Source organism: Panthera uncia, assembly GCF_023721935.1.
Source record: "Panthera uncia isolate 11264 chromosome A3 unlocalized genomic scaffold, Puncia_PCG_1.0 HiC_scaffold_12, whole genome shotgun sequence".
NCBI lineage: Eukaryota > Metazoa > Chordata > Mammalia > Carnivora > Felidae > Panthera > Panthera uncia.
This window is the reverse complement of record NW_026057579.1, coordinates 24,864,445-24,880,332: the sequence shown is the minus strand read 5'-3', so window position 1 is coordinate 24,880,332 and position 15,888 is coordinate 24,864,445. Positions and strand designations below refer to the sequence as shown.

General features: G+C 37.2%; 2 protein-coding genes across 4 annotated transcripts in view; both read right to left on the bottom strand.

Annotated features, from left to right (window-relative positions):
- Nucleotides 1-976: 976 nt before the first annotated feature.
- On the bottom strand, nt 977-7,354 carry TTC32 (tetratricopeptide repeat domain 32). 2 transcript variants are annotated; one of them, XM_049652005.1, is made up of 3 exons: nt 6,370-7,354; nt 2,773-2,939; nt 977-1,812 (listed from the first exon to the last, which is right to left on the bottom strand). In XM_049652005.1, the coding sequence occupies exons 1-3, from the start codon at nt 6,519-6,521 to the stop codon at nt 1,673-1,675; spliced, it is 459 nt and encodes a 152-aa protein (XP_049507962.1). In that variant the 5' UTR covers nt 6,522-7,354; the 3' UTR covers nt 977-1,672. The 2 variants fall into 2 exon arrangements, with proteins under 2 accessions (XP_049507962.1, XP_049507963.1); XM_049652006.1 differs by lacking the exon at nt 6,370-7,354 and adding an exon at nt 5,996-6,351.
- A 2,022-nt stretch (nt 7,355-9,376) lies between these two features.
- WDR35 (WD repeat domain 35) overlaps nt 9,377-15,888 on the bottom strand; it is a 61,232-nt gene continuing 54,720 nt past the window's right edge. For both annotated transcript variants that reach the window (XM_049651980.1, XM_049651979.1), the window contains 4 exons: nt 14,715-14,855; nt 13,900-14,056; nt 11,850-12,090; nt 9,377-11,548 (listed from right to left, as the gene is read on the bottom strand). In XM_049651980.1, coding sequence (XP_049507937.1) covers nt 11,398-11,548; nt 11,850-12,090; nt 13,900-14,056; nt 14,715-14,855 — 690 coding nt within the window. In that variant the 3' untranslated portion in view covers nt 9,377-11,397. The remainder of the gene's footprint in view (nt 11,549-11,849; nt 12,091-13,899; nt 14,057-14,714; nt 14,856-15,888) is intronic.

Here is a 15,888-nt window from a genome sequence, read left to right as displayed (position 1 = left end):
TTTAAGAGAGATTTTTTTTTTTTCACATTTTAATGCAACTTTACAAATTGTTTTAAAGACATTTCCAACAAATGGAAAGAGAAGCCACGCTGGAAAATGTGAAGAATTCCAGAGATACGGATACTTTCAGTTTCCTTTCAAACTTCTTTGCAAAAATACTCATTCACCTGCAGCCCAAATTCTCCATGTATTTTGCCAGATATTGTTTATGAACTACAAGCTGGGCAATTACTTCTGCTTCACGAGACCTCTTGAACTCGAAACAACCCTAAGGCCGATCCGGTGCTTGCCTCTGGGCCGGCCGGAGAACTAACAGCACATCTTCCTTGAAAGCCACCGGGCAAATGCCCTGGCCTTTCTCCTCCCGAGGGTCACTGCCACCCCAAAACGGTTTTTCCCACGGCAACAGTAAAACGGTGTGGGCGATCCCAAGATGGAGGATATGTATCTTTGAAAGTCAAACCTCAACAATAAAAACAAACAAAAAAACGTAGAGGAGATACGGCATTGTCTTGTCTCCCCCTTCTTGCCCATTCTAGACAGCTTTATCAGCCTGTTTATTGACAGCACCCAAATAAATCAGATTTTTTTTAAGCCTTATGTTTATGAAGTGCTTTTCTCAGTTCCTCACCTCTCTATCCACCCCCTTCCAATTCCTAATTCATTACACAGAGTCTGAAGAGTACTTGGCTTGTAGTGAGTAGTCAATAAATGTTGATGACGATAACTCCTGTCATTATCCAGAGACAGAAGACTTACGTATTTAAATATCAACCTATCTTATCAATGATTTCTGGAGAAAATCTAGACTGGTTTCAAATCGTTCGCATGTAGAACATGTGTTTGTTTTTAAGCCCCAGTGTGGCATCTCTTTAGCTTAGCTGTATAAAAAAGCTTTGCTCGCCAGGTGAATGCCACGGGGAGAAAATGGCAGGGAACTATTCTAGATTAGAAGAACTCAAAGAGATACAACAACAAAAGGCAATGTAACTTTATTCATTCCAGGTCCAGAAATAAAAAGCTACGGGAGACACGGTGGAAGCAATCAGGGAAATTCGAACATGGGCTGGGTATGGACGATATTATAGAATGATTAATTTTATGAGGTACTATAATGGTATTGCAGCTGCAGTGGAGGATGTCTCGATTCTTAGAAGCTGCAGACTGAAACATTTAGGGGTAAAGTATTGGGATATCTGCAACTTCTTTTCAAATGGTCCAGCAAAATTTATATATTTAAATACAGAGAGAAAGCAAATGTGGTCCAATGGTAACAACTAGCGAATCCCAGTGAAGAGTTTATAGATGTTCGTTGTATTGTACTTCAACTTTTCTGTAGATGCCAAATTTTTTAAATACAAAGTTGGGAATAGAAAACAACAAAAAATATAGTTTTACTGAAGAAAATGCCACACTCTTCTTTAAATATTTTACCGTAATAACACACTATACCTTGGTATTATTTATTTACACTTTATAAAAAGCAACTTATTCAACATAGTTACTCAATCTGAAATTAACTACTTTAAATACATCACTTAACTTTCAGTGCTAATAATGAATCTCTACCTTAAATATAAATCGAAATAGCTCAACACCTAATTTGACATTACAAGCAACGAGATGCCAGGTATAAGGATCATGAGTTAATATTTCAATTATGCTAAAACTTTCAATAATTTTTTTCATTAATTCTTCTTTGTTTTTCTTCTTTGTCTAGAATAGTCTGTTTTAAGCTCAAAGTAGCATCTTGGAATCCAGGATTTAAGTCTAATACCTTCTTGAAATCTTCCAAAGCATCATCAAAGTATCCTGTACCAGAACACAAAAAATGAAAAAGAGTAATAAAACTGAGTATTTCTATACATTATTCATAGCAGAGTTCAGATAACACACACTTTGGCTTTTATATTTACGACCTTTCAACCACTCCTAGTAAAGGATTGTTTTTCTCTTAGTAATGACATACACGTGTATATCAAAGTAATTTTGCATGCCCTTACGCCATCATTAAAATTAAAATTTTAAATTCAATTTAAATTAACACTTAAAATTAGCTCTGGGTTTATTTATTTATAGCATAAATCATCATAAAATCTCAACAAAATCCTAACACCAATTTTACACAATGACAGTAAAATTAAAAACAGGAAATTCATATTCTTTTTAACACTTTAAAAGAGAAACAGTACCTACAGTCCCATTAATGCAAGGATCTAAAACCCTTTCACTTTATATTGTCTCAGGTGCCTTTAAAGACTTTAACTCAGAGGCTCAGTCGATTGAGTGTCACCTCAGGTCATGATCTCGCAGTTCACCAGTTTGAGCCCCACATCGGGCTCTGCTGTCCGTGGCGCACAGCCTGCTTTGGATCCTCTGTCCCCTCCTCTCTGCCCCTGCGTCACTTGCTCTCTCTCTCTCTCTCTCTCTCTCTCTCAAAAATAAATAAACATTAAAAAAAAATAGATTTTAACTCAGACAAGTTTCCCAGGTGGCCGTCAGCACTGCCCTCAAGTAGCAGTTGGGAAGGCACAGGCGCCCAGTGACAGGCTCACCCTCACCCGGCGCTAGGTCCAAACCCCACCACAGGGCTCCACTGCGGTCTGTAAAGCCCACCAAAAGCCCAGAATAAATGCTTTCTTTGTTCCAGGCTCTAAGCCTCAATTTTAACATAAATTGGAGACTTGGTGATTACTACATTAGTTTCACAGCATCTGAGAGCTCTGAATTCACAGAATATAGTCAAAGACAAAAGGGGGAAAAAATTCTTACCCAGCCTATACAATATCAACCCTCTGTTGTAATACGGAACTTCAAACGTGGGCTGGACTCGTATGGCAGATGTGTAGTCATCCATGGCTTCATAAAAATCAACCCTCAAGTACTTGATTTGCCCCCTGTTGTTATACGCAGTAGCCAAATCCTCGGGGCTGCATTTACTTTAAACAAAAAGTTCGCATTAAAAACGTGTGTTAGCAAACGCCTCCCGCTTCCACTTTCACTGTCTTTTGGGTATTGTCAAACTTCATCGCCTATAACATGCAGTATCTACACTGGAACACCACGCTGAAGAAAGGAAATGCGAAGAAATAAAGCAGCGGAATCAGTTTTTGTTTAATCCCGTTATCTACGTTGTAGGGAGGTAGCGCTACCTGGTCAGTCTGAAAAAACACGTTAATTTCATAGTATGTTCAGAGACCCTGTTCACTGACTACTTGTTTTGCAGAATGTAATATTAAAATCGTTGTTCATTTTCTCAGCACATACCAGCAGGGCAAAGACGACATGCTGAGCAAGGAGGAAAAGCCAGCCTAAAGTTCCAGTCTGCAACAGACATACGGCAGATTGAATCATCAGTGTTACTCTCAAATTTTTAAGTGATCCCCCCAAAAATGAGATTTCTAATCATTTTTCACCAATAAAGAAATACAAGTTGACCTTGACTGGAAATTCAGTATGCTGTCCCCCAGGGAGGGCTTCTCAGGACAAAGCTGCCTTCCCTCCCATCTTAGGTGGGATCGCCCCCAAGGCCACACGGGCCTTCTGCTAGGAGGGCATCAGCCCCCAGGGCTCTGGGGGTCCTGTGTGCAGAATCGGCTCTGCTTCTGAAGCCTCCAGAGGCTGCCCAAGGGGCTCTGAGTGAGCAGACTTTCTTTAAGGGCTTAGCCGAGGCAGCCAGACCAGCCACCAACTCAGCGGGTCACCCCACCCCTGCCAGAGGAGTCACTTGCACAGAGAACATTAATGGACGCTGCTCCGTGTCCGAGACAATTCTGTTTTCCTTTCTTTTTTTCCAAGGGAATTCTCAAATTTGAGCCAAATAGAAAAGGCACAGGCTACACTCAGCTCTCATTTCTTTGTGATGCCCCACGGTGCAAAGTACAGTCCTCAGAAAACACTGTGACTGCAGTCAGTGATATTAAAAGTGACATTCTCTTAATATCGAGATCCTTGAGATCTGACAGGCACTGCAACCACGGCTTCCACCAGAGGTCCTCACGGGGGTCTCCTTCAAAGTCTAAGTTCACTAACTATGGACAGAAACACTGCAACATGAGAAAACTTCTGTTTCCGTGAACTATGACAGAGACTGAGTGCGAGAATACTCTGGATGCCACCAGCACCATCGCTGAAACCTGGGGAACAGGAGGGCACGCTCCCTACAACTATCTCTGTTACGATACTCAGTGAACTGCCGTCCAGTAAAGGGTTTCTTTTTAAAAATGCAGCCTCAGGACTCCAGGAAGGTTTTAGTCATTCCATTTTTAAGCTTTAAAACTTTGTTACAAATTTCTTATATTCAGAGGTCCGTAAAATGTTTAGTTCAGAATTAGATCTCATTACAACAAATTCTAAAAATGTACTTTTCATGTGGAAATCGCTTCATATTTTAAACACACGGGCTAACAGTTGAAGCCGAAATTTATTTTCACAATATTGAGATTTTAGTAATGATAGTATTTATCATACTAGAATTTAATTACCTAACACAAATGTGGATTTTTTGCATTTGCACACTTTAGCAAAAAATAAAAAAAATAATAATAATACATTTGGAAGTTAGGTTTATGGCTAACACTGCACTTTAGGATATGAAAACAAAATGTTGTAAACCATTCAGAGTGATAGGAATGCAAAAATTGCAAATACTTTTGCAAAATGGTTCAGTGACCTACTATTTTAAAAAATAAATTGAAGCTAAAAGATATATTTGATGGAAAAAATCTGAAATGACAGAATTCATTGTAAATTCATGAGATCCTAGAAGATTTTCAGAACTGTAAGGAAGTAAGGTTCATTCAGGCACACTGACCACCTTCTACCAAATGTTGGCAGATGTTCTGTCCTGCCTTCGTTAAGACGCAGATACTACATTTGCTACAAACATAGTCAGTGCTTTCAGGCTGGATGTGCAAAGGAGACTAGATGGCCCAATATTTATGTTGCTGATGAATACTTTTTGAAACCTACTAGGTAAGTCTATTCTTTGAGCTTGAAACAATGATAGAAAACTACATTTTCTATGTTTACTAATCTTTTTTTTTTTTTTTTTCCCTTGGCTGGAGGGGTCGGGGGAGCTCAGGGAATGGTGCTACTGTCTTCCTGCCTGTTCAGAAATTTCTATTAACTATTACCTTGGTGTGTTATCAAAACAAGAAAGCAAATTTATTTTTTCTGGTTTCATTCCATATGAGTTTAACAACCTGGAGAAGAATCATAAGGCTCATTCAAAAAACAAACTGGCATCCTGTCAAGAAAAACCAAATCCCTGAAGGGAGAGAAGAGTGATGGTGCAGAAGACACAAAACTGGCAAAAAGCTGTTCATTCCACCCGTCTCTGTTCTTTCTTTTCTCATCCTCGTCCACCCCACTCCATCAATAAGAACACAGACAAAATTTGGAATAACAACAAAAGCTACACATCCAGGTATAAACCCAAAGTACTTCGGGCAAGCAGGTATTAGCAGGTGAGGATGCTAACATCACAAAAAGAAAAACATTATATGCTTTCTGACAGAAGTCCACACCACCACCTGTGACATAGTCTTGCCATAATACAGGATCTGAATTGGATCGAGCCTCAGGATTTAAATGCCAACTCACAAACAGTGCGGGAGACATCAGGGAGATGAATTCAGTAAACACTCAAAACACACGATGGCTTCCTCGACAGACTTTGAGGGAAAAAAAGAAGGGGAGCCTTATAGATTGAGACCTGGTGCATCCTGACTTGAACCAAATGCTATAAAAAACAAACCAAGAAATCAAACAAACAAACAAACAAACAACAGACGTTATTAATCAGGACACAACACTAATTGTGTATTTCACATTAAGGAATTTTGTGACAATAATGATATTATGGTTGTTTAAGAATCCTTAATATTTAGAAATGCATTTTGAAATATCGATGGATGAATGATGTGTGGGTGAAATAATATTTAGGCCGAGTGATCTCCAACCCCCCCCCCCCCCACGCAACACACACACACACTTGAAAAAGGAAACACCCTCGCTGGGATGTGGCGGTTGGAGTCGCAGTCCCACGTACTCGCGTGGCACTACCCAGTCGTGTCCAATCGCCATCACAAGGTCTCCGATATCCGCCTGTTAAAATGACAGGCGGAAAAGCGTAGCTGCCGCTCTGGGTCAGAGTGAGTAACACAGAACTCCCAGGGGCGGGGGGAGAAGGCAGCGGGTGCCCCGGGTGTCCCAGAAGAACGCGCCCCTTGCTGCCCTTCTGAAAAGGCAAGCATCCACCCCCAGCATCCTCGGTACCCTAAACTCAGGCGGCTGAGCGCCGGGCTTTGACGACCCCTGCTTCGCACCTCCCCGAGGTGCAGCTACCCCACCTCTCGCGATAATTACCTCCCGGGCGCAGCTCCCTCGGAGCCTGCACAGGCGCACTGGCGAATGTAAGCGGAGTATAGCGTCTCGGCTTCCGCGTATTCGCCCTTGTTGAAGTGAGCTTGGGCGAGTGCCAGCGATGCTTGGCTTGGTTGCCCTTGCTGCCCATCCATAGCGGTCTGAGGCCTAGCTTTTCGTGTAGAAAAGGAGTTGACTTCTGAACGATTAGAGGCAGCACCACGGGGCCAGTTCCGCACTCCCGGAATTTGACAGCAAAACCTCGGTGCTCGCAAAGGGGGAAGTTTGTGCCTTTCGAGGACCCATCATCTCGCGAGATCGATGACCCGGTGCTGGCGGGGAGCTCAGTCGTACCGGTAAAGTTTGGACCGACTACGGTGAAGTGCGGTTCTGCTGTTACTGCTGGTCCTGCCTGCCTTTTTTTCTAGAAAGCAGTAGACAGATGGTTCCAAACTGGTTTCCAAATCCGTGGACTTATGTTGCGAGGAGCTTGTCCTTTGTTACAGCGAGTTATGGGGGGAGAGAGCCTCACTGTGCCGGAAGCAGAAGAAACCTTGGTTTGCTTTACGAATGGCTAACTGGCCAGCAGATTTATTGTAGCACGCCTTTGGGGTTCCAGCGACCACTCTTAGCCAAACACCCGGTAGAGGATGATCTGAATAGGCTGCGGCCATTCGGAGACACTGTCGAGAAGGTGTCCGAATTCAAACTACCATTTATTAGCTCCGAGATCCTAGATTGCAAACTTCTCATATCTGTGGAATAGTGTAAGAATTCATTAAGTAATATGTTGTGCTAAAAATTTGGTCTGTTATGTTAGTTTACATTCTCTGGCTGTTAATGCCAAAGGGAAACCCAGATTGTAATTGATTAAGTACAGTAGATGTTTAGTTCAAGTAAGAATTATGTAAAGTGAACACTCCAGAGAGGAGACTAAGAAAACAGTTCCATTTATAATGGCATCAAAAATGGATAAAATATTTAGGAATTAACCAAGAAGTTAAAGACTTGTCCAATGTAAACTATAAAACACTGCTGAAAGAAATTTCACATAAATAAATGGAAGGACATCCCATGTTCAAGTTAAAAGGACCTACAGATACAATGGAATCCATTTCAAAATGCCGATGATACTTTTGTAGAAACAGAAAAAATCCATCCTAAGATTAATAACGGGATTTCAAGGGATCCCAAATAGCCAAAAACAATCTTGAAAATAACAAAGTCGGAGTACTCACTTCCTGTTTTCAAAACTCAACTACAAAGTTATAGTAATCAAAACACTGTGGTATTAGCATAAAGACAGCCTTTTCAATAAATGTGGCTGAAAAAACTGGATATCCACATGCAAAAGAATGAAGTTGGACTGAAACACCATATAAAAAAATTAACTCCAAATGGATTAAAAACCTAAACGTAAGAGCTAAAATATAAAATGTTTAGAAGAAAATATAAAGCAAAAGCTTTGTGACATTGGATTTGGCAACTTCTTGGATGTGACCCCAAAGACAAAACATAAATTGGACTTCATGAAAATTTAAAACTTTTGTGCATTAAAAGACTATACAGAGTAAAAAGACAACCCAGAGAATGGGAGAAAATATCTGCAAATCGTGTTCTGTGAGAGATGCTGGGCTGATGTGTCCATCTACTGATAGGACACACAAGATTCTGAGTTGGCGTCTCTGTCACACTTGAGAAGCTCTGGTCTACATGACACTGGAGGGCCTGCCCTGTAATTTCATTGCTGGCGCTAGGCTCAGTTGCTGTCCCTCTCTGACGCTCAAGTCCGTCTTCCACAGAGTCCACCTGCATGCGGTGCTTTGCCTGTGGGGTGGCATCAACGAGCCTCCTCACCCAGAAATACAACTGCAACACGATAATCTGCTGAATGTGTTATGTTCCCCTGCAACTTCATACTGTCAACTGTTGAAAAAAGTATGGCCACACCAACAACCCAAGCCCTGAGAAGAAAAGTCAAATAAGGTCCCTCAATGAGCTCCTCCTTCCCCTACAGGGCAGCCTCTTGCCTGACCCTATGATCCTGGGGCCTCAGTAAAGCTTCACTTTCACTGACTGGAGCAGTTAAAAATATATATACATACACACAAATACGTATGTATACATGCATACACACATACACATACATATTTCCCCCCCCAAAATATATAGAGAACTTAGGAAACTCAACTCTTCCCAAATGAGTGTACTATTTTGCATTTGCACCAGCAATATATAGGGGTTTCAGTTGTTCCATATCCTGACCAATACTTGGCAGTTTTAATTTTGGCTATTATGGTATCTGTGAGAGGTATCTCATTTTTTCTCTAAATCTTACTTACTAGAAATATAAGCTATGCCAAATAATTAGTAGTTAAATAAAATATTAACTCCAAGCCTCTTAATGTCTACTTTTTCTCTTAATTTTAGAGAAATTTCTTAAGAACAAGTAGTTCTTATGAAGAGAACTTACAATACAGTGATTTCTTCAGTTTCACCCGTTTTTTCTTCAAATTCTACTAAAATATAAATTAATGTCTCTAATTTTAAAAAGGTTATTAAGACCATTTTCATTTCCCATCTCTCATAAATACCCTTTATGTATTTTTGTAGTTTTCTACCAGGGATATATGTTACTTTTCTAAAAATATGTTTATTTAAAAAAAAAAACATTAATTTTTAAAAATGAATTAATCCTAAGAATAGACAGTAGGGGGCAACATAATATTGTTGTCATTTTCATTTTAGAAACTCAGTAGCAATACCTTAGAGCTATAAATTATCAAATAAGTACTTCTGATTTTCTCTTAAAAATCTGGTAAAAATTTCCCCCATTTCTAAATGAGAACTCTATATGACCTCTAGAGTAATTCACTGCAACCTCCAATCATCGGACATTTGCCTAGTACCTGTCAAAGTTGTTTTTTCTGTTTGGTAGTAAAAATGATATTCTACATCTATTGTACCTCCTGTCCCTTTCTCCTCTTATCCACTCTGGAGCCCAACACATTCCTAAACAACCCCCACTGAAAAATTTAAATCAAAACAAAACAAATACCACGTTACCCTTAAGTTATACATAGAGGAAACTAGGAATAAATACAAGTCAATATTTAGTCTTTCCTTTTTTTTTTTTTAATGCCATGTAAAACCTAAAATCTCAGCTCTTGGAATACAAAAGATCATTTCCAAGTGTATTTAGCAAAAAAAAACAAAAACAAAAACAAAAAACAACATGTGTAATAAAATTAGCATTTGTGGCATGATAGCAGGTCAACAATCTTTGTTGCTTGTTAAGCACACTGCTTATCACCATAAATTTTATCAGTTGGTCCCATCATCTCAATACTTTGGCCTACCAAAGTATTTTCAAACTTTGAAATGTAATACAATTATACTTTGAAACCTCACATAATTCAGGCCAAGTTTTATGATAAAGAACAACTCAGCATTAATTAAATGGAGTCAGTACATGCTTATTACAGGAAGAGAAACATAACTGCTTCATTATACTGTTTTCATTATATGCTTCATTCTGTCCAACTTCTCTCCAAGTACTTGTTACATATAGACAATTTTGCTTCTCTTTGCTCCTTTCATCAGGGGAGAGTTTTTTGGTGTTGTTATTCTGAAATTTCCTTCATGCTGAATAAACCAAATTAAGTCAGTTCATACTGTGGGTCTTTAGTCTCTAGTACTATTTTATGCAAAACAAAGGTCCTTAAGACATTATGGAAGATCACTAAAACTTTCCGAGATATAAATCCCAAACAGGCATAAGATTTTACAATAGTAGAAAAGATAGGTCTCTCTCTATATATATATGTATGTTTACACATGTATGTATATATGTATGTATACACATGTAGACATATGTGATAACTAGGTCTACAAGGTATAATGGTTGTTTTCAGACATTGTGGTAACTAACCTAAGTATTATAGCTGCAATAGTAGCGTGGCATATTTCTCTTTATTTATTGCCTCTACTAAACATCAGCCAAACTTGAGCAAATAACTGTGATGAAACAGTGCTAGAGTCTGGCCTGCAGCCACAAAATGAAAGGACATAAATTCATGAGAAAGAAGTGGAGAACACTTCTAGCTATATAAAACAGGTAAGCAATTACCCATTGTAATGCTTGCAATTTTTTCTTTTTAAATTAATGATAAAACAGACACATTATTAAGAAAGGATCATTCCCCACAGCCCCAGAGCTGTTTAAATGAAGGGCCCTGCTTGGAGACAATGTTTCAAATAAAACTATAACTATAAAATGGATGTTTTTGTATAAATTTATATCATTATAAATACAGCCAATTTTTCTCCACAATATAAAGAGTAATGCCAAATGCCATCTTTCAGATGAGGCTAAAAGGGTAGATAAAAAAAGGAAAAGCTATATAAAAAAATAAGGCTATTAGAAACAATTCAAATTATAAAAAATATCTTTAAGTGTCTTCTCATTTCTGAAAATAAAATACAGAAGACATTCAATACTTATTTAATTAAATACAGCTAGCAACAGAGCTAATTTTAGTATCACAAGTGTTTAACATTCTTCTAATACAAGTTATGTCAACTCCCTAAATTCAACTTTGCCCCACTCCCATGCTTCCCCCACCTGCCCCCTGCCAAGGTTTCTTAATGAATTAGTAACCTTGAAACTGTGAGAAAAATTTCTTATTTGGAATTTTTTCATAGTATTATGTAACCATAATTTATAGACAGAGAGATAGATATAGGCAGGTAGGAAATAAGGCTGATTTCCATACATTTTATATGAAAATCAGCATCATTATTTCATAGTTGTATTTTTACACAAAATTGTATGTATACATAATACATATATGTATATATAATATAGATGTTATATACACATAATTTGTAACTTTGTGTAAATATACAACTATGAAATAATGGTGCTGATTTTTATATAAAATGTATGAAAGTCAACTTTATTGTATATCCAGTTACAGCTATGTATACATGCTACATGTATGTTACAGTTAGATACAATCTGTCATTTCTTCATCCCACTGAACTATGGCATAAGGGACAGAAGTTGTAGTTACTGATTTCCTGAGCCAGAACACAGTGCTTGCACACACTGCACACCCAGAACTGATATTCTGTGATTGGGCTTCCCGTGGCAACACATGTTGGCAATTTCCCTTCCCCTCTGTAAAAACAAGAGGAAAAACAATGAATTATACTTTAAAACTTCTAATTACTTAAACTACTTATCACAATTAAAAAATTAAGGAATGAAAAACATCTCAAGGCAACTTTCGATTAAAAACTTTTCTTACAATAAGAAAATAAAGCATTAATATACTCACAAGACTAAATAAAATAGGTTGTAATATTAAGGTAAATTACTTCAAAATTTAGTGCTTAAATTATTATATCACACTACTACACTTATAGAAATCTCAGCTTCTAATAGGGTGTATAACATATACTAATGACAATTAGCCTACCCTTCAAGAAGGCTGTCCAATTCAGATTTTCTATTATCTTTTGGAGTATGTTTGGTGAAGATTTCCAAAGCGAGATCTTCATATTGCTGTTTCTGCTCTGAACTGAGGGTCTCTAAAGATTCAAGTTTAATAAAAGCTTTTGAACAAGTACCAAAAGCTCTACTGGCACACGCACAGAGTGCTAGCAGAGAGTAGATCTCGACGGCAGGGATGATGTCTTCATAGTCTCTCAGGTGAAGAGCTAGAGAAAAGAGGACAACTTAGATTTTGAAAAGAAATCATTAGTATGATCGTGCATGGAAAAGAGTCTATGTTAAGCTGCTTTAGTTTAACCTACATGAACTCTTACAAACTTAAAATAACGGTGGGAGATCGAAGCACTGGTAGAAGGAAGCAGGTTACATGACTTCCCAGTTCTGTAATGCTAGCTAACAGCTCAGGTCCTACAAAACAACCACCATCAAATGATGTGCACGCTCTGCCATTCAGAAACACACACAAAGACAAAATAAAAATAAAAATTGGTATCAAAACCCACATCTTTTGTTTCATGTTAATATATTAAAAATTTCTGTGGCATTCCAGAAAAAAGTAAATTAATATTATACTGTTAGTCATAACACTCAAAATAACATCAGGTTTCTTTTTGATAAAAAAGCAAAGCAGTACGAAATCGTGTTTTTTCTTTGCATCTCTTTGAAGAGATTTTTTTGTCTTACTGAATGAAACAGAACTTTGAGAAAAGAGAAGTGACAATGTGCCTCTTAAGTTGTCAGTTCAGACATTTAGTTTGATAGCTGCCATATCTTATTTTTACTTTTTCTATACTAGAGCTATAATCTTTTTTTTTTTTTAATTTTTTTTTTTAACGTTTATTTTATTTTTGAGACAGAGAGAGACAGAGCATGAACGGGGGAGGGGCAGAGAGAGAGGGAGACACAGAATCGGAAACAGGCTCCGGGCTCTGAGCCATCAGCCCAGAGCCCGACGCGGGGCTCAAACTCACGGACCGCGAGATCATGACCTGAGCCGAAGTCGGCCGCTTAACCGACTGAGCCACCCAGGCGCCCCTATAATCTTTCTTTAAAATGTACTGTAGAATTAATAGATTGTATATTGGATTTCTTCACCCAGTAAATGAAAACTCTCAAGTTAAAATTCTAATTTATCTTTCAAGTTTAGAAACTGTGTATAAGTTATATGAAATAGAACTATCTTAAACCTAACTACATAATTTATACCACATATTAATCAGTTAAAATTAAATAAAGGTCAGTTGTAAACACGTAAAAATAAAAATAATTCTTATGTATAATAACCAATTAGAAAAAAAACTGTTACAGTCCCCTTGCTAATACAAGGGATAACATGGATCTATGTTTACCAACATGGAAACATGACTGCAATATACAACGGAGGGCATAAAGCAAGCAAGCCCCTGAACAACATATATTGTATGATACTAGCTTAAGGAAAACTGTCCACAATTTTATAGGCATGGAGAAATGTCTAAAATGAAGTTCGCCCAAATGTTAGTAATCATTACTTCTGAGTTATAAGATTATTTTACAAGTTATTAGATTATTTTATTTTTTTCTGTTTTGACTGTAATCATTACAGAAGTGACATTATATTTTTTACAATGTCATTTTAACAAAAAAACAAGTTAAATACTATAGAAATCTATTAATATGGAAATATTTTACAACACATTATGTTTTTTAAAAAGGACATATGTTATTATAAAAAACACAAACTTTTATATATATTCAAAACTTTAACTTTTAATGAAAAGAATAGTGAATGCTATAGACATTCTTTTTGCTTATCTCAAACCTCTGACTTTAATGTGAACCGTATGTATTTAAAAAAATCAAAAGAACTTCAAAACAAAGGAGAATGTGCAAAATAGACTATAGACAGCAAATCTCAAACATGAAAATAAACCCATGGATAAAAGTGTTACTGAAGTTAATATATGGGCAATCTGAAGGAGCTGGCTCTTCACATTCAATTTAAACACACTGTACCCGTTGGGTCAAAGGCCCACCTGTCTTCAATGCAGTGTCAACATATCCCTCATAGAGCTGCCTCTGGGCAAGTGTGAAGAAGTGGTAAGCCTCAGCCCCTCTCCAAGCATTATCTGTGAAACGACTAGTTGTAGACAGAACTTCCTCTTCCAGCAAACCAGCCAAAGCAGATGTGGCCTATGAGTCAAGCAGAGCCACGTTTTCTGTCAGTGCAACCATGAGTCACCCTAACGAAGACAACTTCTGAGACGGTTTATACATTAAACTAAGGAAAGTAGATTTGATCATTACAAAACTGTCATTACAGACTTCATTTCTCCATTAGAATTCGTATTTTGTTAAGCTGCTGTAATCAAAAATTTCTTTCCACTTTATTAAACTATAATTGACCAATAAAACTGTAAATTATTTCAAGTGCACCTTGATGTGATCTGACAAACATACATGCTGTGAAACAATTCTCCCCATGGTGTGGTCAAATTTTTTAATAGAACTCATTATAAACTTTAAGTTAGTAAGAGATTCATTTACACATAAAGTAATATACATATTCTAGCAAGGTTTTTAAAACTCACTGGTTAGAAAGAGTTTACCAAGTAAAAAAAATTAAAGCAAAGTCTACAAATTAGTCTTGCAGGAAAAGTTTCCAATATTCTTCAGCAGAAATTTCTAAATTTGAGTACTAATTCCAAGTCAGTGACTCCTTTTCCTCATATCATTTAAGACAATAAATGCAGACAAGCAAATTAAATGGCCTGTCCCTAAAGAGAAGTTTGATAGTCTTTTTTCCTTAAACACCTGAGATGACTTCATGTTCTGTAATGTTCTACCTTACCTCTGAGCTCTTTCCTTTCACTTTTCCTCTTTGGGCATTTCTCACTTGCTCATGGTACTGCTCAATAAGCAAAGCGGACAGTACGTACAGCTTCTTGACACGTAAAGGTTTGGTTCTTTTCTTTGCCTCTTCATCTGCAATCTTTAAACATTTAAAGAACTTGGGGAAGATATTTCTTAATCTTTATTTGTACACATACAATCATCTCTAAAATTTGATTCTTTAATAAGAAGAAAAAAACCAGTAGGATGGAACATAAATACCACCCATTTATGATAAATATTTTTAAGCCCATTTCCTTTTCCTTAGCTTATAAGTACTCAGTTCTTTCCTTGGCATTAGCCCTTGGAGTTACAACTCATAACAAATGCTCTTAAATAAGTAAGTCAAAATGAAGAAAGTTTTTGTGGAAGAGGTAGCATTTTCCATAAGGAGATTTTAAAAAACAGTGTTCCAAGTATACTGAGATAAGAGGACTTTAACACGGTACAGACTTCAGAAAGAAGGATTTATCTAAATGATTGAGGGGAATATTCCCTTTTTTATTAAATCAACGGGAAAAAAATAGAACAGAATATAAAATGTATATACATTAATACTGTATTAGTCCTTTTCCTTCCAAATGCATATTATGAAACAGTAATGTATTTAAAATGTGTACATTTATTTTTTTTTAGTTTTTTTATTCATTTTGAGAGAGAAGGAGAGAGAACTCGCGTGCACACATGCATATGTGAGGGAGGGGCAGAGAGAGAGAGCTAGGGAGACAGAATCCTAAGCAGGCTTTGCTCTGTCAGCACAAGAGCTCCACGTGGGGCCTGAACTCACGAAACACAAGATCATGACCTGAACCAAAACCAAGAGTCAGACACTTAACTAAGCCACCCAGATGCCCCTTAAAATGTATACATTTAAAAGGACAAAATTCTATTATCAACAGGATTTAATTCCCATTATTAAGGGAATTTGTATTTTATGGTCCCTGAAAATTCTATAACTCTTTGTTAACTTCAGTATTAAGTAAATATTCAATTGTTTAGGGATCAGTAAGGTGCTAACACTAATGAATAGCTTTTTTAGTAAAAGGTAATAATACTAAGATAATGCATAGTTATAGCAGTAATAAAACAAGAGGGCTTTTGCTATAGCAAGTACTTGTTCTCAAAGAAAACGG

What these genes read in the sequence shown, in the direction of transcription:
- TTC32 (XM_049652005.1), bottom strand. Translation starts at nt 6,521, where the DNA reads ATGGATGGGCAGCAAGGGCAACCAAGCCAAGCATCGCTGGCACTCGCC. An exon ending in GAGGGAGCTGCGCCCGGGAG is followed by an intron (nt 2,940 to 6,369) that starts GTAATTATCGCG and finishes TTTTGTTTAAAG; the next exon opens with TAAATGCAGCCCCGAGGATT. An exon ending in GTTGATATTGTATAGGCTGG is followed by an intron (nt 1,813 to 2,772) that starts GTAAGAATTTTT and finishes GTTCTGGTACAG; the next exon opens with GATACTTTGATGATGCTTTG.